This window comes from Sabethes cyaneus, chromosome 1, assembly GCF_943734655.1.
Source record: "Sabethes cyaneus chromosome 1, idSabCyanKW18_F2, whole genome shotgun sequence".
Classification (NCBI taxonomy): domain Eukaryota; kingdom Metazoa; phylum Arthropoda; class Insecta; order Diptera; family Culicidae; genus Sabethes; species Sabethes cyaneus.
Window position 1 is genome coordinate 94,303,365 of NC_071353.1, and position 21,245 is coordinate 94,324,609.

Here is a 21,245-nt window from a genome sequence, read left to right on the forward strand (position 1 = left end):
GCGGATGGCCTTGTTGTATCGATGAACGGTATTTTTATGAGGCAAAACGATTTTTTTAGATCGCTGAAGATACCGATAGGTGCGAGGACCACTCAAATATGCACCAGCCGCAAAACGCATCGTCTCTGATTGATATCTTCGAGCGAGTGGCTTGCGGTTGGCGTTTATCAAGGAATCAAAAATCACAGGATTTGACTTAGCCTGCTTTCCGAGTTGCTCATCGGCGGTCTTTTGTTTTTGTAGCAATCTATTCTCGCGTCGTAACTGCAATACGAGACGTTTGTACTTCAAGGAGGATGTCAATCGACGTTTGCAGGCTTGTTTGGCAATAAATAGTTGTCGTCGTGAATCTTTTAGCTTCTCCTTTAGCAGATATTTTGAAGCTCGCTCTGCCTTCAATGAGCGTTGTAGCTGCAGATTGCGACTTGTATTGCTCAATTTAAACGGTTCCTCTACCGATGGCATTTCTAAGCTAGTTAACCCACAATTTGATGTGCTGTTCGATGGAATTACGGTGGATAGTCTTGTTGAATCGGCTGCTGCGTAGCTCGATCTATTTCGCAAGCTAGTGGAACTCAGCGAAAGATCCCATGAGGCCGTTGAAGAAGCTGTAGCGGAGATGTTCCGTTCGAAGGTATTCTCATCGTCTTGGCTGAATCGAATATCGTATTTATGTGAAATCCATTTTTCCAAACTGCTGGGAAAAGCTTCTGAACACAAACTGTAACGTTGAACCAACAAAGTGTATTATTATTCAGCGTTAAATAATTTTTTCTTACCTTTTACATAAATCGGAAGACGTGCGTTCCATTACACTGGTAGGCATGCTATCCAACTGGTCCGGTGTATCTATTTCAGTTATATGATTAAAAACTTTTGATGAATCAATCAAACAATTTTTATCGGTGATTATGTTTTTTTTGCATTCGAAGTAATTCTCGTTTACATTAAGTTGAGTAGCATGTTCATCAGAGATCAATTCTCCAAAATTAACAGGAAGAGCAGTTAAACCTAACCTGTAATGTTAAATCAAACAACTATATTGTTATTCAGAGATAAATATATGTGTTTCTCACCTTTTATGTAAATTGGAAGAAGCGCTTTCCGCTGAACTGATAGTTGCGGTGTCCACTTGAGCAAGTGTGCCTGTCAACGTTGGGAACGACGAATCAATAGAATTTTTATCGGAGTTCAAAACTTTTCTCCATTCGAGGTAATTCTCATCATTTTCGATGAATTCAATGTCATATTCATCGGTAATCGGTTTTTCTAAATTTACGGGAATTGCAGCTGAATATAACCTATAATGTTGAATCTGTATGTTTTGTTATTCAGCCCTAAATGTATATGTTTCTCACTCTCTATGTATATCGAACAAAGCACTTTCCGGCAAACTGGAAGTCGTATTATCTATCTGATCCAGGTTGTTCGTCACTGTGTTATGCGGTGTATCTGCGGGAGAGCAACTCAATGGGCCAGTTATTGAATTTGTCGACGAACCAATCGGAGAGGTATTGTCGGTGATTTTTTTCCATTCCAAAAAATCCTCATCGTCCTCAATGAATTGAATACCGGGCTCTTCATGGATAGATTTTTGAAGATTAACGGGGACAGCACCTAAACACAACCTGTAAAATTAAATCAATGTATTGGTAATTTTTATTCATTGTTTGTTTCTCACCCTCTATATTTTTTGTCAGCATCTCGAAAGGCCGTTGCCGGGAAGTGCTGAGAGCACACTTTTTTCTGAATGAATCCTTTAGGGCCATGTTTTGAAAATGTTTCTATGGCCTGAGCGGATCGACATGCGTCAACCCACATGGAACACCTGAGTATTTTTCTATTAGGACATTGCACCAATAAAAACATTGTAATATTTACTTACAAAATATCCGTTTTGGGAAAGTTGAAAAACGATACGTTGCGTGCTGCTCCTGGTCCGATGCCCTGATAATTGTTGCACGAAGAAAATTCACATTTTCGTCCCATTTCGATCTAAATCGTTTATTTCGTATACCGAATCAAAAAACAACAAAGATTCTTTTCAATTTTGACAGATACCTTACCTTACCGGGCTTACCGGTGGCGCCGCCATCAAACGAATCGCCAAACTAACAAAAGCGAGGGGTAACTTTAACGTGAACGAGGGGTAATTTCGAAATGGCCGTTACAAAAATTTACACAGGTCGAGCATGCTAGCTTGGATGTCTGTTCTCTGTGGTTTACGGTAGATCCAAAGAAGAACATGATGTTAATCTCGCGGCAGTGCTAGAGCGCCTTCGCAGCCACAACGTTCAACTCAATGAGTCAAAATGTGTTTTCGGCAGTCAGTAATGTATTTGGGCCTCGTAACTTTTACCGACAAGTTCATAATTCGAGCAGAAAAACAAAACGACTGAGAGCTCTGTCAAAATCCAAAAGCTTTTACTGGTCTGCCAAAGAAGAAAGTGAGTTTGATTACTTACGCAACCATGCATTAAAAGCTATTAAACGGCTAGGTTACTATAGTATTGAAGACGCGATTGAGTTATTTGTGGACGCTTCACCAGCTGCGCTGGGCGCGGTAGTTATACAATTCAACGAAAACAAGGAGCCTAGAATTATTGCCTGCGCATCGAAAGCACTGACAATCACCGAACAACGCTATCCACAAACCCAGAAGGAAGCTTTAGCGATTGTTTGGGCGGTTGAAAGATTTTCCTACTATCTTTTGGGTCGATCGTTTGTCATACGCACCGACTCAGAAGCCAATGAATTTATATTCAGTACGAACCATCGTCGTGGAAAAAGGGTAGTCTCTAGAGCCGAATCGTGGGCCTTAAGGTTACAGCCTTATGACTTCAGAATCCTACGAGTACCAGGAGAACAAAACGTGGCTGACGCGCTGTCTAGGTTGGTTTGTGAAACGCAAACGCCACTTCCATTCGAGGATGACGATTCGAGTAACTTTCTTTACATGCTAGACTCTGGTTGCATGGAGATTACATGGGACGAAATCGAAAAAGCGACTGAAGAAGATAGTGAGTTAGTGGAAGTAAAAGAAGCGGTAGAAGCGGTAGTGGAGTAAATCGCTAAGGAAATTTGAAGCGCAGAAAAAAGAACTGCACGTACTTGGACACCTTATATTTAAAGGCGACAAAACGGTGTTACCAAGAGCCCTCCGTTCAAAGGCGATGACTTCAGCACACGGAGGACATGTAGGTGAGGTTGCAATGAAACGGATCATGCGCGAATTCTTTTGGTGGCCGGGGATGTCGTATGACGTAATTCAATTTGTCAAACAATGTGAGACCTGTGCAATCCTGACACGCAAGAACCCTCCTTTACCACTATCCTGCAGAATTTTGCAGGAAGGAGCTTGGGAAATAACCCAAATAGATTTCCTTACTATCCCTGGAGCCGGGACAGGCACATTCTTAGTAGTTGTTGACACCTACTCCAGATATCTAGCGTTGGTTGAAATGGGTCAAACAGACGCTTCTAGTACCAACAAAGCTTTGTGCCAAATTTTCAAGACATGGGGATGCCCACTGATCATCCAGAGCGATAACGGGCCACCCTTCCAAAGCGCGTCGTTCATCGACTTTTGGGAGGAAAAGGGTATAAGAGTCCGCAAATCAATTCCGCTCTGTCCACAAACAAATGGAATCGTTGAACGTCAGAACCAAGGCTTAATTAAAGCAGTGGCAGCATCAAAAATTGATGGTGAAAACTGGAAACATGCACTGCAGCGGTACGTTCACCACCATAACACCGTAGTACCCCATTCGCGCCTAAATGTAACGCCCTTCGAGCTCCTGGTCGGCTGGAAGTATCGCGGTACGTTTCCTAGCCTTTGGGGCGGATTAAACAAACAGCTAGATAGAATTGATGTGGAAGAACGAGATAGTCAAGCAAAGCTATCCAGCAAACACTACGCTGATAAGGCACGTGGAGCAAAGGAATCTGATATAGTCGTCGGCGATGTTGTGCTCATGGCACAACAAAAAAAGTCTAAAGTAGATCCAACATTTTCCAGTGAACGGTTCACCATAATAGCCAGAGAAGGTGCTAAGGTAGTGCTAGCTAATAATGGAGGGGTACAATACTCTAGAAACTTGCAAGAGGTCAGAAAAGCTCCGTTTCTGACAGAAAACCTCAGCGTTAAACCTAGTGAGGAACGGGTAAATGAGCAGCAAACAGCGGATTATAACGAACAAATAGGGGAAGCAGGAGAATATCAGTCTGATAATAATGAATATTGTTCGGGTCCTTCGTCTGAAGCCAAAGCAACTTCAAGAACATTAAGAAACCGTGAAAACATCCGAAAACCATCAAGATTCGACAATAAGTTCTTATACACCATTTTTTGTTAAGAGTAGTGAAGCAGGAGAATGTGGGAGATAGAAATAATATAAGTAAAATGTACATGAATAAACACATCGAATTAATTCTAACAATATCACAGTCTCTTAGAAAGTTCGAACATTACTCTTAATAAATATAAAAATTGTTTCACAAGGGAAATTCTGACAACACTGACATTGCAAAATACAATCAAATGCGGCAACAGCGCGTTAATAGGAAAATAAGAATATTCTCTGTAAGACAGCTGTCGAGCGAAGCTATATAAACAGCTGCCCTCCGTACGAACTTTCATTCTTGTGACGGATTTCGGAGAGGAAGGATCTCACCCTCATGGACCAGCAGCAGAAGCAGCAGCAGACAGCGAAACCAGTGGCCCCTTTGGAGGGTAAGACCACTGTTCAACCCAAGGAAGCGGATCCACACCGGCGGCGCGGTACTCTGCTGTTCACCCCCGAACAGCAGAAGGGATGGACGGCGGCGCTGGCAAAAAAAGGCTGGCTGAAGGACAGCAGCAAATCCGTCTCGGAGCACGACAATACGGTCTTACTTGCTATTTGAGATAGAAACCGACACGTTTGATTTACATGAAATTTTTGGAAATTGAATAAGTTTACAAACTTTGAACCAAATAGAAGCAATTATAAATTTTGATAGTTCCTTTTCTCGTGAAATTGCTGAGTAAGTTGTTACTAATGCGGGTAAGTGCAAGTAAAAGTAAGTTGTAAGATGAAATATTATTCTTTAACATATACATTGCGTAGTAAAGGTCTAGTTTATACGTTTTTGAACTATGCATAATTTCCTGTAATGCCATTCTATTTGATTCACAACAATCAAGTTTTCTTGAATAAATTTCATCAATTTTTATTAACCTTCGGTTACTCACGCTGTTGTATTTCGTACATGTGTAGGTTTTTGAATGCCATATTGTTATAAAGTTACAAATCGTATATTACGTATATACTAACGTATATTCTTCAGTAAACTTGTTATGAGCAAAATGTCAGAATTATTCAATGCAATAATACTTTAAATTCTTAGGAAACAAGATTAGCATAAACCGACATCACAGAAACGAAGCAAGCAGCATGTGAGGTGTACCGCAATTGACCCAAACTGGAATTTTCTCTCGTTTCTTCATATGGAAAAATGGTGTCTGTATGCAGCAAAACTACCAGCAACTGTAAAATGTTTAAGATGTATCCGTCTGCTAGTAGTGCTAGTAACTTTGTAATACATGAAAAAGTCATACAACAATTAGAAAAATAGTTAGAATAGAAAAACTGATTTTACAAATTCATATACAATAAATAAGATTTTTCTATCTTACTGTCTTAAGCAAAATTTCTTGTAATAATATGCTCTAAAAGTTTGCAGAACACATCAATGTGTTGTATTGAAACTGAAGGAAAATAATTTTTTATTTCACTTTTAGGGGGATTAACCAAAATTCAAATTCTACCAGATGATAGAGCTTTCAATTTTAGGAAACTCTTCCAAAGGTTCGATAAACTTAAAACCAAGTTTTCCTTTTAAACTGCTTGTCCGTTTTCAATAAAACTTGGCAAAATGTTTAGTAATAGTAAGAGCTTTCGTTTGGTACTAAGATCGTTAAAATTGGTTGCGTGCTTCCGGAGAAAACCGTGTCACGTAATTTTCACATTTTTGCTTATAACTTTCAAACGAAAAGTCAGACCACGCAACCATTCAATAGCGATATACTAGGCAATAATACCTTTCAAAAAAAAGTAATAGCAGTCGAATCGGTTCAGCCATCTCCGAGTAACAGGCGATAGAAAATCCGGAGCGAACACACACACACACACACACACACACACACACACACACACACACACACACACACACACACACACACACACACACACACACACACACACACACACACACACACACACACACACACACACACACACACACACACACACACACACACACACACACACACACACACACACACACACACACACACACACACACACACACACACACACACACACACACACACACACACACACACACACACACACACACACACACACACACACACACACACACACACACACACACACACACACACACACACACACACACACACACACACACACACACACACACACACACACACACACACACACACACACACACACACACACACACACACACACACACACACACACACACACACACACACACACACACACACACACACACACACACACACACACACACACACACACACACACACACACACACACACACACACACACACACACACACACACACACACTGCGCAGTTCGTTGAACCCTATCGATTGGTATATGACTCGACCCTCTGGGCCTTGGATCAATTTCGTGTTTTTCGACCATTTTCTAAACCTTTGTTATATAGTATAACAAAGGTAAAAACATTGTATTTACTGAGAAATAATTAATGGATCAAGTGACCCAAGGGATCAAGTCTACCTGGTCTCCCCTATAGTAAACTAACCGGAATCTAGTTGGGAAATGAAGTGGGTAGGCTTTAGCTTCGATTTTACTGTGGACCCACTTAACGTACCTACAAGATATCTGATATCATGCAAGCACGGCCAGCAACCTCCAGAAAATTTAGTGGACCCTCCCGGTGCCTTCAAATTGACCAGGCCAGACCTGCTCACCCAATTCTACACATAGAACTAACATATAAGCGGTTGATGAAGGACTCGATAAACCACCAACCCAAGGGAGGGATATATGATTATTCACTGTAACTGATATAAATAAATACATGCAACATTATATTCATAGCTGCTTTAACATAAGTATTATATTGTTTTATAAATAAAATAATTCTATACAATGGAGACATAAAATCATTACATTTGAACGTGATATCGAGACCCGCTCTCGGTTTGATCCATTGCATTGCTCAATATATTTAAAAGCATTTCATCGCAGCTAAGTATATTAAACTAAATAGTAAGTATTACAACCTAATTAGAAATTACAACACAATTGATGCGCGGACTGTGGGACAAAAGTTTTTACCTTAGCGCTAAACGTTTATTTGATTATTGATCGTAAATTTTTGTTAGAGAAATATGTTTGAATGCTAATATATTTATAAATACTACCAACATAGCCTGAGACTGCATATGTCTCATTAAGTAAAGGGATAGGTTTACTTTTTATTCGATCTTCTTTTAGCAGATCCATTTTTGAAGATGTCAGGTGAATCGCCATTGATTAATAACTTGCCATTTTTCAAGGAATTTTCGTTTTTGAGCATGTCACTGGCCTTGAATGGCAATGACAGTTCCGTTGTGCGCTGTAAAACGTAACGTTCTAAACTCCGACCGACCCTGCAAAATATTGTAAACAAAACTTATAAAACAAATACAATTGTAGGGTAAGATAAATTTTAACTCACTGATAAATTTCGGTATCATCTGTATTATACAGATCGCAATTACGGAAAACCAATTGAACATCATTCATCATTTGTTCATTAATTCTGTATTCACCCATGTTTAACTTCGATTTAATCTTTGCAAAATCCATAGGATTTTTTATAATTGAATAATAGTCAGGGACCTCCTTAACTGATACTGGCCTATTAAATGGCCATGAATCCGGGTGCTTCAAAATATCTTCTAGCAATGTGTAAAGAGCAACATTGTTCAATGGTAAATCATCGCCAGTACGACGACCACGACGACCACTAGAAGAGTCCAAATCAACATCACTGATATTTAGTGTGCATCGACGCGATTTACTATGTGGTGGTAATAGCTCATCATCTAACTCATCTTCACCATACTCATTGGGCAAGGAACGTTTCTTAGCAGAATTTCGTTTTGATCTAGTCATAGAAATAAGTGGTTCATCGTCGCTGCTGCTCGCAACGTCTTCCATTGTTTTACATTGGACTGATCGCTTTTTTGAAGTACTACTAATCTGGTTCTGTTCTTCATAGTCCATAGGTTCTACATCAAAGCATTGATTGGCGTTATCACCATCACCAGATTCAACGTCATCATCATAATCATTTTCGAAACTGTCTTCTTGTACATGGCTAGCAGCTAAACGTACCGAAACCTTCCTTTTAGCTTTTTTACTATTTTTAGTTTTCTTTTTTGAAGGTTTTTTATCCATTTTTTTGCAGCATTTGTCACAATTCCACTTTTTTTTTGGAGTATTACTCATAGATTTAGTGCATTCCGGATGATAAGCTTTACTACATGTATTACATATCGCTGAGGCCCCTCCATCTTTACATTTATTACAGATCATTTGTTCGTTTTCACTTAAGCATTCCTCTTCCACTTCCTCTTTGTCAACAGTTGCATCTAGTACTTCTTCATTTTCTTGATCCTCCTCAATTTGTTCCTCTTCGACAAAAACTTTTCGTTTCTTTGTTTGCTTCTTTTTGGCGTAATCTTCAGGTCGGCACTTTGGACAGAACCAATCCCCTTCCGGAACTTGCTTAAGTTTGGGCTTTAAACAATACATATGACAAGCACGATTGCATTCATCGCATAGCAGGGTCATATCTGGGTCACCCTTTCGCCTGCAAATCATACAAGCTATACGCTCCGCCGATCGTGACCACTGAATGGCGTCATATAGAACATTGTAGTATAGAAAAATTTGAGAAAAACTTGTTGCTCTCATTAATGTTGCTTCCCAACGGGCTAAATTTTTTTGCCCTTGTATTAACTTTTTTGTCATTGTTGCTTTATCCTTTGTTTGTTTTTCAATGCCGAAAGGATAGCGAAAAAATTTGCAATCTATACATTGTTCAATTTGTAACAACGCTTTAGCCAGTGAATGTACCTTTTCATGCCAAAGAGTTGGATCATGAAGCGAAATAGCTTCATCGTCTGCATTTTTCGACTCAAGCATCGTATTACTATCTAGGTCATATCCAGGATCTTTGCAATGTGTAATCGATTTATTTTCATTATCGTCATCTGAATCACCATCCTCCATTCCTTCGTCGGTTTCTTCTTGATCTTCTTTTTTTTCTTTAATGGCCATCACACGGTTCGAGCCCCAAACTAGAGGTTCGGAAAGTTGTTTATATTCAAAATGTTCGATAGCTTCACGCCACTCATCACGATCACTAACTTTCATGGAACCTAAATAACCTATTGTAATCCTTGATTCCAGTTCCAATAAATTTTCCCGTAACGATGTTTCGAAAATTACATTCGCATCTGTTCCTGATTCATGATTGAAATTTGGTGAATCATACTTTTTACTGTACATTACAATATTTCTAGCCATCACCTCATCACGCTGAGTTGACGTGGCAGTGACCTTTTCGATAGGGCAGTCTTTTATATGAGACAGAATTAATTCTTTTTCGTTTTCCAAATTTTCCCGAAGAACCTTTTCTCGTAACCCATGTGAATTAAGGCTTTCGATTAATTCATTCAGCTCTTCTTCTGTGTGATAAAAACCCCAGCGCATAGAACCTGGATAGTTATAGGTATGAACAGGGCACGCCTTCGAATTGGCTGTACACATCATCAGCTCGGCAATAGTCGGGGGTACTGGTTCTTTTTTAACAGATACAGATGCGTCGTCGATAACACCGTTCATAGTCGTGGACTTATTATGATCATTTAAACCTTTTAGCTTAGCACTGCCGTTTAGCATTAGTTTTTCAATAACAAGTTCTTCAACTGCTACTTGGTTTTCTTTATCATTTTGACTCAATTTGTTATTCATAATTGTTTGTGTGATAAATTTTTTTCGTTGATCCGCTGGACATGTAGCTAAACCCGGAATATGTGGCGTAGGTACATCAAGACACTTACCACTAAATGTATGATCATGTTCAACGAACAGTCCCGGAAGAGATTCGAATAACCAATAGCTGCGATGTGCGCGATCAGATCCTAGATAAATTTGATAATCAAAAAAACTTTCTTTACATTTATCAATGTCTCTTTGTAAAATTTTGATGTCACGTTCTACTTCAGCATCCATTTTGACTACGTCTTGGGCCATTTTTTCTTCCAGTTCCTTACGTAAATTTGCCTTTTCTTCCGAGGTTCCTTCGTGAGCCATAACCTGAAAAAATTGTCGAAGTGAACACATAAAAAGACCGAATATGCAATCAAAAGTAATCAACACTCGCTAACCAGCATAAAATACTTCTAAACAGTATAACCATCTGTACGACAAACCTAAGTCGAAACCTGAATATGAATAAATAAATTTTAATATAGAATAAGGAACAATCACCGTAACATTCGAAAAGTATGGAGCATCATGAACGAAATTGTACATCTCAAACAACTAAATAATAGAAAAAGAATAACTGAAATAGTTGTACAAAACACGGTAGTTACGGATTTGGCTAGAATGTGCAATGAATTTAATAAACATTTTGTTAACATTTCATGTCACCTTCAAAGAGCTCTTCAAAGAGATTTCAATAATCAACCACAAGTTTGCACCTCAAATCGCAAGTATATCTATATCAATTATTATGCTCCCAGCATCGGTGAAATAGGAAACTATTTTCGAGATATGAAAAGCTAAAGTTCAGCTGGTATAGATTTGATACCCTCCAAGTTTTTGAAGCAAAATATTCATATCTTCCTACCAACGATAACTACTCTTACTAGCTCTTACTCTACTAAATCAATCGTTACACGAGGGAGTGTTCTCAGAACAATTGGAAAAGGCTCGGGTTGCGCCCATCTGTAAACAAGGCATCAAAAGTTGAAAATTATAGACCAATCTCAATCTTATTTAATTTGTCTATAAGCCGTTTGAAAAATTAATAGGGTAGGACGTGGCAGAGTGTGTCACGGGGCAAAGTGTGAATGATGTTTTCTAAGTCCTATATGACATTATTCCAAGTTTTCTTTTCTTTCAAACATCTTATCAGTACCTTTTTCTACCAGGGATAAATAATAATCAACAAGTTATGAGTGTCTATTTAAAAAATCTTTGAAATGTTTGGCACCGTCGCTTATGCGGAAAACTGTTATCATTTAAAAATTCAATGTCTTTGCTCCATATTATAGATAAATTATTTATTTCGGTTTAACGACTGCATAGAAAAGTGATTTACCTATTTATTTGCAAGCGAGCGTTAATTTTCATGTTCAAATAACATGCTTCGGGGCAAAGTGTGTCACAGTTGTCTGGGGCGAGGGTTGTAAATGTAAAGTTAGAAAAATATTGCTTTGAATACGTTTTTAACATCTACTGTTTAATCTAGTTTACCTATAGGTATGGCATAAGTATGCATAAAATAACAACGATTGAGAAAAGAACGTATGAGCTGCTAAATAGACCAAGCGATAAAAATGCTCAAAACAACGTGTCGAAAATATTGAATGCACGTTGCGGGAAACTGCAAAACTTACACTGATTGACTTGAACATGCAACTACAATTGTTTTTCACTATTTTAAATAACTTTGGTGAATCCTACAAATTTAAACCATCCTATTTAGGAACGTGACACTCTTTGCCCTATTGATTGACACACTTTGCCCCGGTGTTTTTCGACTACCAGAAAAAAGGGTCTTTTTCAAAGCTCTTGGAAAAATAGAAAAAAGAACATTTTTTAATGCTCAATATTTCCAGGATTGTATTACATAACGCATAACGCATTGCGATTAAAATACTGATATTTTATAATCTAGCACAGTTTGAGTTTAAGTGACACTCTTTGCCCCGTCTTACCCTACATACAAGATTGTACGATTTCTTTCTTCTTTGAAATAATATAATTAGTGAAAGGCAATTTGGATTTCAGCCACGTTCAAACACCAACCACAGGTGCAGTAGCTAGTCTAATCGATCAGATTCAATCAAATGTAGATCAAAGAAAAATCTGTTCGGCGATCTTTATTGACGTATCTAAAGCTTTTGACTGTGTTCCACATATGATATGCTTCTTATGAAACTGTTTAAATATGGCATTAGAGGCAATGCTTATAGTTTGATTGAAACATTCTTGAAGGATCGGAATCAAACAGTTCAGTTAAATGATCATAGTAGTCGTGAACAAAGAATTTATTATGGACGGCCTCAGTGCTCAACACTAAGACCACTCATGTTCATTATCTATGTTAATGATATATTTGGGCTTCCTGTAAGAGGTACTCTCAAAATATGCTGAAAGTGCTGAAAGACTTGATCAATTATTTTTCAGCATGCAGCATGACTTAAGCCTTATAAGTAGTTAGTTCTTCAATAGCGGATTAACCATAAATGCGTCAAAATCTAGGTATATGATCTTTTCAAGCACGGACTGATTCATTTCTATAAAATATGACCTTTTCTTAGGAAGTGATCAGTTAGAAAGAGTCCAAGTTCATTCCTACTTAGAATTATTGATTCAACAACATCTGAAATGGAACAATCATATTGATAGCATACATTCAAAAATAGTTAAATTTTTAGGTATGTTAAGACGATCAATGTAACTTAGTTACAAAGTTACAAAGAAAGAAAATGCTTAAGGACTGTATCGAAAAGTAATTAGCAACTTTTAAAATGATTTTACTCAAAAATGGGTGAAGTAATTTTTATGTGCGTGCAAGCAAAAGTTTGCTTAAATATCTAGAAAGTACAGGCATGCGAAAATCGGTATCTTCACGGACAGCCAAGCAGCACTACTGGCACTTAAGTCCGCCAAATGCGTGTCCAAATTAGTTTGGAAGTGCAGCACAGCATTGAGGGAGCTCTCCCGCCAAAACAAAGTTTTATTACCTAGCAAGACAAGGATCAGCTCAGCAATTTATTGGTCCTGAACCGGTTCTGGGCACCTCCACATCCGCCGTGAAAGCCGAACTGATGACATGGGAAAAGCTAGAAATAGCATCCCGTTGGAATCAAACACAGGGTTGTAGACAAGCCAAACGGTTTATCTACCCAAACCCTGCAGTAGCTAAAAAACTACTCCTTTTAACTCGTAGTGAACTACGCACAATCACGGGACTCCTAACAGGACACAGCCCCGCTCTTTATCATTTAAAGAATATCGGCAAGGTATCATCCGACACCTGCCGCTTTTGTAACTCTGAACCTGAAAGTTCAGCGCATCTGTTCTGCTATTGCGGAGCTCTTGCATTATCCAGGCACAACTTCTTAGGAAGTTTCCTTCTTACTCCATATCAGGTATGGAGCCTAAATCCCAAAACGGTCATTGGCTTTATAAACCATGTAGTACCGAATTGGGGCACAGGATTACAACTATCCCGCACAACTCCATCAATGGGTATGAGCGGTCCGTAAACTGTGTACAGCAATCGGGGCCTGCCACAAAAGACGATCATTAAGACTGTCGCAGTGGCCTTTTAACCCAATGCCCTTCTGACATACAAAAAAAAAAATATCTAGAAAGAGTTGTGCAATCGATTTGTTTCGATTATTTTTTTTACTTTTCGGTATTTCGGTATTACCGGTTTGAAAACGGTGTTTTTATTAACCAAATCGCAAAACGGTTTAAAGTGCACCACACAAGCGTAAAAATATCATTGATAAATAAGGAAGAGTTATCCTTGAAGAATCTGCCTTGGTCCGGAAGAAAACCTGGTTCCAGCTAGCCCCCAGTAGATTCTGAAGTAATAACTCATATTAAACGACACCGATTGGTAACAACGTCTTATTTGGCTAAAATACTTTAAAAGAAGCATTGCGATAATTCAGTGAATGAAGGTCAGGAACTCCGTAAAGACATACAAGAATCATAAGGTATCTAAGAAATCCGGAGAGTTACAATCTTGAGCCTAAATAAGGGCTCGGTAACTATAAACGGATAATACACAACGGCAACAAGTGTATCAATATAAACGACGAAACTTACGTCAAACAGAAGCGTCAAAAGCGCTTCGATGGCCGAAATTCTACACGAAATCGGCGGACGAGATGGTGGACGATACCGACAGTACGATTACGCTGGAAAAGTTTGGACGGAAGGTTTTAGTACGGCATGCTTTTTGTACTTGTGGTCTGCGATGCGTATTTTCTTCACAAAGTGTGAAATAAATGCTCAAATTTATAAAGATGAATAATTGTAAAAAATATTGTGGCCCCTCTACAAACAGTATCAGCCTCCCCCTCTCTTTTGACGGAATTTGGCACCTGTACATTGCGCTAAGCCTGCACTACAGTGCCTTTCAGGTAATAATAACCAATTCGTCGAGAAAAACATCAATCCACCAAATTGTCCAGAGCTCTGACCAATTGAACGTTACTGGTCGATTGTGAAGAGGACCTTCAGGAGGGAAGGAACAGTTTCCCAAAGCATGGAAGAATGTAAGAAAAATTGAACAGCAGCATTCAGGAAATGCACAAAAGCTAGTGTGCAGAATTTGCTGGGAGGAGTTTCATCAAAAGTGCGCTCTATCTTTAGAACCTAATATTTTGACTAATGTAAGCCATGTTATTGTTTCAAGTCGTCCTGATCTTCAATAAATCGAAAATAAAAATTGAAATAATAATCGTATTTCATTTTTATTCACGAATAGATGTTGCTAAAGACTTTTCGATACAGTCCTTATACTATGCTCATGTTCACTCCCGAATTGCATCATGAATATTATCTGGCAGAATGCTCCAGCTTACGCTATAAACAAAATAGTTGTAACCTTGAACAAATTCATGCGAGTCATATTTTGGGAGCAATACAATAGCCCTAAAACAAGAACAAAATTTCATTTAATGATCTCTATGAAATGCTATGCTTAACTTTGATCAAATTAAGGTATATGAAGCAATCTTGTTCGTTTACAAAGTCAAAAATAATCTTATCAAAAATAACTTGAATTTGCGAAGCAATCGTGATCTTCGTAGCTAACACGTTCACGTTCACGTTCAGTAAATAACTTACGCACACTGGCACCAAGAACTAATTATCTACTACTAGGATGTATGTATAGCGCAATAGTTAGCTTTAATAATTTACAAGCAAATATTTCGAATATTATTCCACTTTGTAGGTTTAAAAAAACGTTAAAAGCGTATGTTCTAAATACTTAGTTCAAATTTTTATTATTAACTTGAATGCAAACTAACATGATTGAGATGTTGTATCTGCATAAACGTATGTGCTTAGGGGAAATACGAAGAATAACAGAAGAAACTTGAAAATTGTAAATTATGCAAAGGATATCATTGTATTGTAATCAATGTGATTAAGAGGTCCAGGCATACTGGATGGAAATATGACTAAATTGCATAAAGTGTTTCCACCTTGGCTTTTCCCATTTTATAAGATTTTAATTTGGTTTCGATGAAAACTTCGTTTTTCTGAGACGAAATTTGCTTTGAAATTTGCATTGGTTTCGTTCATGGGTCGGTGATTAAATTCAATGTGCGTAATTCAGTTAAAATAATCGAATTAAGTCCAAATATTTCAGTTAAATTTTAACATAAAAAATATTTTAGCTTCAAAAAAGCGACTTTAGTGACTATTTGTAAAAATTTGACTTTTCAGTGGCCAGGTGCTGGAAAATTTGGTTAAAAAAGAGTAAAGAGTTCGACAGGCTTGCCTTAGCCGCTTGAGAAGAGGCTAGAATGTTTTCTATTCTACTGTGAATCCACTGTACATATCTACAAGACATCTGAAGTGTGTGATAGACAACATGTACGCCCAGTAACCTGAAGAAAATGTACTAAGGTCTTCCGGTTCCTTCACATTGACCAGGTCAGACCTAAAGACAAACCACATCAATTCCACTTTACTTTGATTCACACGTACTCACATAAGTTTAAATTATACAATACATGCTAAATTCTACAACTAAAGCTGTAAGCAATACTTTTTACACAAAAATAAGAGTAAAGCGTTTGTTGGAAAAATCGATAAACCATTTAGCCATCATGAGAGAGGTTCTCCTTTAACAAAGAAATTTTAAACAATATAAAATATTGTTGGTTTGCATATTTTTTTAATTCTAAAATGGTCTTTATCAATGTTAACAGTAACATAGTTACCTTTTTCTTAATCTCGTTCTTCATATCCCACTTTTTAGAAGAGTTACTCGCTTCGCGCTTCCGTTTTGCAGCATTTGCCGTAGCATATTGCTGTTTTGCGATTCGAGCTTTTTCAATCCGTTCCTCTATGAGTTCTCTAACGCTGCTGTATGTCATGATCTGTTCGATGAGACATTTCAAAATTTTCAAAATATCACCAACTGGCAAATGAAACACCGTATATGAATTCAGAGCTGATAATATATGATGGTGTATTTGCACCAGTTGCAAACCAGGATCATCATAGCTTTGATACCCTCCTCGCATTGAATAACGCCATTTTGCCCCTTTTTCCTCAATAAGAGCACCAGAAGCTAGAATGTGAAGACGAAGTAGCTCCGATATTGTGGTGGAATCCATTGGTAATTCATTAAGTTTAGTACAGTAATGAGATTCACACCAAATAGCAGCTTCCGTTGCTTTTTTAAGAGTCATCATGCCATTCTTACGGTTCACACAATCTGCTTTTGGGTCATATTTAACGGGAACTTCATTCTCTTCTTCAATTTGAAGGGAGAAGATTGTGCTCAATAATACCTGCAGTACATCACTGAGAGGACCGTTTACTTCCTTTAGTATTAATGCTCTTTCAAGCAATTCCATTGTGAGTCCGTTTGAAAATTTATCTTTAATCGAAAGTAATTCTGCAAAAGATGTCATAAATTCCAAAATAAACATGAAATCACTAAAATGCTCTTCTCCTATAATAGTGCTGACTCGCTGCGGAGTTGGAATCACACGTTGATCAGACAACTCTAGATCTTCTTGAATGCGGTTATATTTTTTCATAGCAATTGTAACCTGCTCTGCTAAAATGGCCTTTTGTTCCTCAAGCCGTTTTTTTTCTAAAGCTTCCTTTTCTGCTTTCTCCTTTCGCATGCGTTCCATTTCTTCTTTAAGGTTTTTGTCGTCTTTTTTATTGTCTGTGAGTTCGGAGGCATGGCTGGGCGATTCTCCAGATTTGTTCAAGTACTTGGAAATACTTTGTTGCTTTCCATCCTTTCTTCCGCTTTCGTTTTCTTTTTTCTTTTTTCGCTGCTTGATTTTGGGAGAGTCGTTTTTCTTTTCTTGCTCCTGACGCTGTTTCCTTTCTTCTGCATTTTTCAGCCGTTTAGATTGTTCAAAATCTGGAGGTTTACCGAAAAATATGTGATCGGCAGTGATGCCTTCGTCAGTGACAAACTTTTTGATGGAAGCTTCCTTAATTTTTAGTACACCATCTACTTGTTCTACATGCTGCTTTAGAAAAAGTTTACACTTGTCACGCGTTGTAGAGAAACGATCACGTTTTAGATTGTCAGGGTTAACTATCCACTCTTTTGGTTTACTCCCATCGTCCGATTGTACGCGATACTTAATTTTTTCTATTTTGGTTGGGCTAGTTTTGTTCCTGTAGGAAATAAAAAAATAGAAATTAATAGACACTGACCATGTTTTAGTTTACGGCGAAAAGAAACTCTCACCAATATGAACATCCCAACATACGTTTTTGTTTAAGAGTATTGTAGGGGACGATATTCCGGAACCAACTGACAACAGGGTTACTTAATTTACTTAGCTTACTTAACTTACTTAACCTACATAGCTTAAGGGCGAAATATGCAGCCCGCTCAAGTGCACTTGAGTGACAGTGACTGATGATAGTACGAAATACATGTCATTTAAGAAATAAACGTTAACAAAAGTACACAGAATTAGTGTAGTTTGCACGTGGAAATCTATACCTATAAAAATGGATTTCTGTCTGTCTGTCTGTCCCTATGTTCCTTATAGAATCGAAAACTACTGAACCGATCGGCGTGAAAATTTGCATATAGGGGTTTTTGGGGCCAGGGAAGGTTCTTACTTAACTACTCAAAAGTACTTGTATATGCAGACGACATGAAAATATATATGGAAATAAAAAATGCCCATGACGTCGCAGTATTTCAGAATGAAGTCAATGTATTCAACACTTGGTGCAACAAACCTCACTGAATCTGAATGTAAAAAAATGTAACTCAATAGCATTTAGCAGGAAAATCCAAACTCCCTCTATTGACATATACTTAGGAAACAATATTGTACCAAAATGTAAAATTGTAAGGGATCTAGGAGTAATCTTAGACTCAAAAAACTAACATTTACAGAACATTATAATACCATTATTAACAAAGCAAATATAATGCTGGGCTTTATTAAACGCTTCAGTCATAATTTCAAAGACCCGTACACAATAAAACTTTTATACATTACATATGTAAGACCTATTCTGGAATATTGCAATATTGTATGGCACCCACACACTGCGTTACACGAAAATCGCATTGAATCTGTTCAGAAACAATTTCTACTATACGCGCTTCGAAAACTTAACTGGACAGTATTTACATTACCAGGGTGGCAACTCAATCAGTGATTTCAAATTCCTGGTTTTTTCCCGGTTTGCCTGGTCGATTTTTGAAAAAATCCTGGTTTTCGAATGTAACTCAAAATTAGCATCAAGAACGGAAAAATACAAGTTTTTTGTGTTGAATATAATGCTGGAAAGTTTGCCAGGTAATCTATTCCCTTTCACTAAATGTGAAAGAGTAAAGATAAAAATTTATATTTGCTACACTGCACAGTGGTCCAAACAGCGAAATACGTGATCGTGTGATATTGCGCCAAAACGTGAAGTTTTTCGCATGTAGTTTCTTTAGGAACATTTCTTGGTATAATAAGCCTCTTCTTGTGAGAGAAATCTTTGGGTGATTAATTTCCTTAAAAGTGAGATACGAAATTTATTTTCTCGTACATTCAAGATACAGGTTTGGTACTTTCAGCAAAGTTGTAGTAAATATCAATGCAAACAACTTTGTCAAAGTCACCATACTTGTATCTCTTCATGGAAATTATCTATGAAGCGTTATTCGTGGACAAACCCTTTAAAACAGTTTCTAAACCCTGACTTATTCTGGTTAAATTTTACATGTTCATAGTGTTCTAGAAAGTTGTTTATCTTGCTAAAATCAATGTTTTTGTAGAACATTGTTATACGTGATTTTCTGAAGTTTCGGAGATTTTGAGCTTTTTTGATGAAAAATAGTACTTTTTTGAGCTTAAATATTTCCCAAGGTGGCAAATGATGGCAGATCAAACAACTCGTACTTAAAAGTACAACAAAAAGATGTGTTGCTTATTTTATTTTTGGTTTGAGTAAAGTTAATTGTTAACTGCTTGTTAATTCGTGTTTTCTAATTAAATAGTTATTTAGTCATTCCGAGAAAATTCGGCCTTCTGTGACTGTTGTTGAAATTCGGCCATTTGGATTTCAGCCATTCGTGATTCGACCATTTGTGTTACGGCCATTCGGTACTAGTCCATTATGAGTGTGATCTTTTGAAAAGACACCAATCGAAGGTAGTGAACAAAATAGACTTAAGTTAGTTATTTGGAAGTCTTGCTCTTATTAATTGCGGCAAATAATTTTAAGTCTACATTCATTTTCGACTCGAAAATAGGCGAAAAAATTGCTGGTAACTCAACTTGTTAGAAAGAGATTGTCAACGTAAACAAAGTGGCGTTTATTGCATCCGAAGTACATTTTAATTGTTCTATAAACATGACTGAGATGGATTTTTAAAACAACTATAACTTTTGAGGATACAAACGGATACAGACAATTGACACTTGCTTTTAAAGGTTTTTTGTTGTACTTTTAAGTAGGAGTTGTTTGGTCTGCCACGATTTGCCACCTTGGGAAATATTGAGGCTCAAATTAGTACTATTTTTCAACAAAAATGCTCAAAATCTCCGAAACTGCAGAAAATCGCGTATAACAATGTTCTACAAAAACGTTGATTTTAGCAAGATAAACAACATTCTAGAACACTATGAACACATAGAAGTTGACCAGAATAAGCCAGGGCTTAAAAACTGTTATGAAGGGTTTGTCCACGAATAACGCTTCATAGATAATTTCCATGAAAAGATACAAGTATGGTGTCTTTGACAAAGTTGTTTGTATTGATATTTACTACAACTTTGCTGAAAGTACCAAACCTGTATCTTGAATGTACGAGAAAATAAATTTCGTATCTCACTTGTAACGGAATTAATCACCCAAAGATTTCTCTCACAAGAAGGGGCTTATTATACCAAGAAATGTTTCTAAAGACACTATATGCGAAAAACTTCACGTTTCGGCGCTATATCAAACGATCACGTATTTCGCTGTTTGGACCACTGTGCAGCGGACCGATGAAATGGCCCTAAGACTTATCGACTTTGCTGCCTCCAAGAATATGGCCGTACGCAGTACCTTTTTCCAGCACAGAATCCATCACAAGTACACCTGGAGGTCACCAAGTCAGACAGAATCACAGATCGACCACGTTTTGATCGACAGTCGGCACTTCTTAGATATTATCGACGTCAGATCCTATCGAAGCGCTAACGTTGACTCGGACCACTACCTAGTGATGGTTAAGATGCGCCCAAGACTCGCCGTTGTGAACAACATTCGGTACCGACGCCAGCCTCGGTTAGATCTCGCGCGGCTGAAGCAGCCAGACGTCGCCGCAAACTACGCGCATTCACTCGAAGCTGCGCTGCCGGAAGAGGACGAGCTGGACGAAGCCCCTCTCGAGGACTGTTGGAGCACTATTAAAACAGCCATCAGCAGGGTAGCGGAGAGCTCCATCGGGCATGTGGCCCGGAATCAGCAGAACGATTGGTTTGACGATGAATGTAGGAGGGTGATGGATGAGGAGAACGCTGCGCGGGCGGCCAAGATGCGCAGTGCCACACGTCAGAACGTGGAAAGGCACAAACAGAAGAAGATGCAGCGAAACCAAATCTTTCGGGAGAAAAAGCGCTACCTGGAAGTTCTACCAGAAACTGAACGGATCCCGCAAAGGATTTGTG

The 21,245-nt window shown here is 38.1% G+C and overlaps 2 protein-coding genes across 2 annotated transcripts in view; one reads left to right on the forward strand and one right to left on the reverse strand.

Annotated features, from left to right (window-relative positions):
* The first annotated feature begins 3,461 nt into the window (after positions 1–3,461).
* Positions 3,462–4,355, forward strand: LOC128745965 (uncharacterized protein K02A2.6-like). Its single transcript, XM_053843020.1, has one exon. The coding sequence runs from the start codon at positions 3,462–3,464 to the stop codon at positions 4,353–4,355; it is 894 nt and encodes a 297-aa protein (XP_053698995.1).
* A 2,803-nt stretch (positions 4,356–7,158) lies between these two features.
* Positions 7,159–21,245, reverse strand: part of LOC128733089 (bromodomain adjacent to zinc finger domain protein 1A) — a 35,432-nt gene continuing 21,345 nt past the window's right edge. Inside the window, exons 3-5 of the mRNA XM_053826694.1 lie at positions 16,320–17,748; positions 7,778–10,428; positions 7,159–7,709 (exon numbers count right to left, since the gene is read on the reverse strand). Of these exons, the coding sequence (XP_053682669.1) occupies positions 7,529–7,709; positions 7,778–10,428; positions 16,320–17,748 (4,261 nt within the window). The 3' untranslated portion in view covers positions 7,159–7,528. The remainder of the gene's footprint in view (positions 7,710–7,777; positions 10,429–16,319; positions 17,749–21,245) is intronic.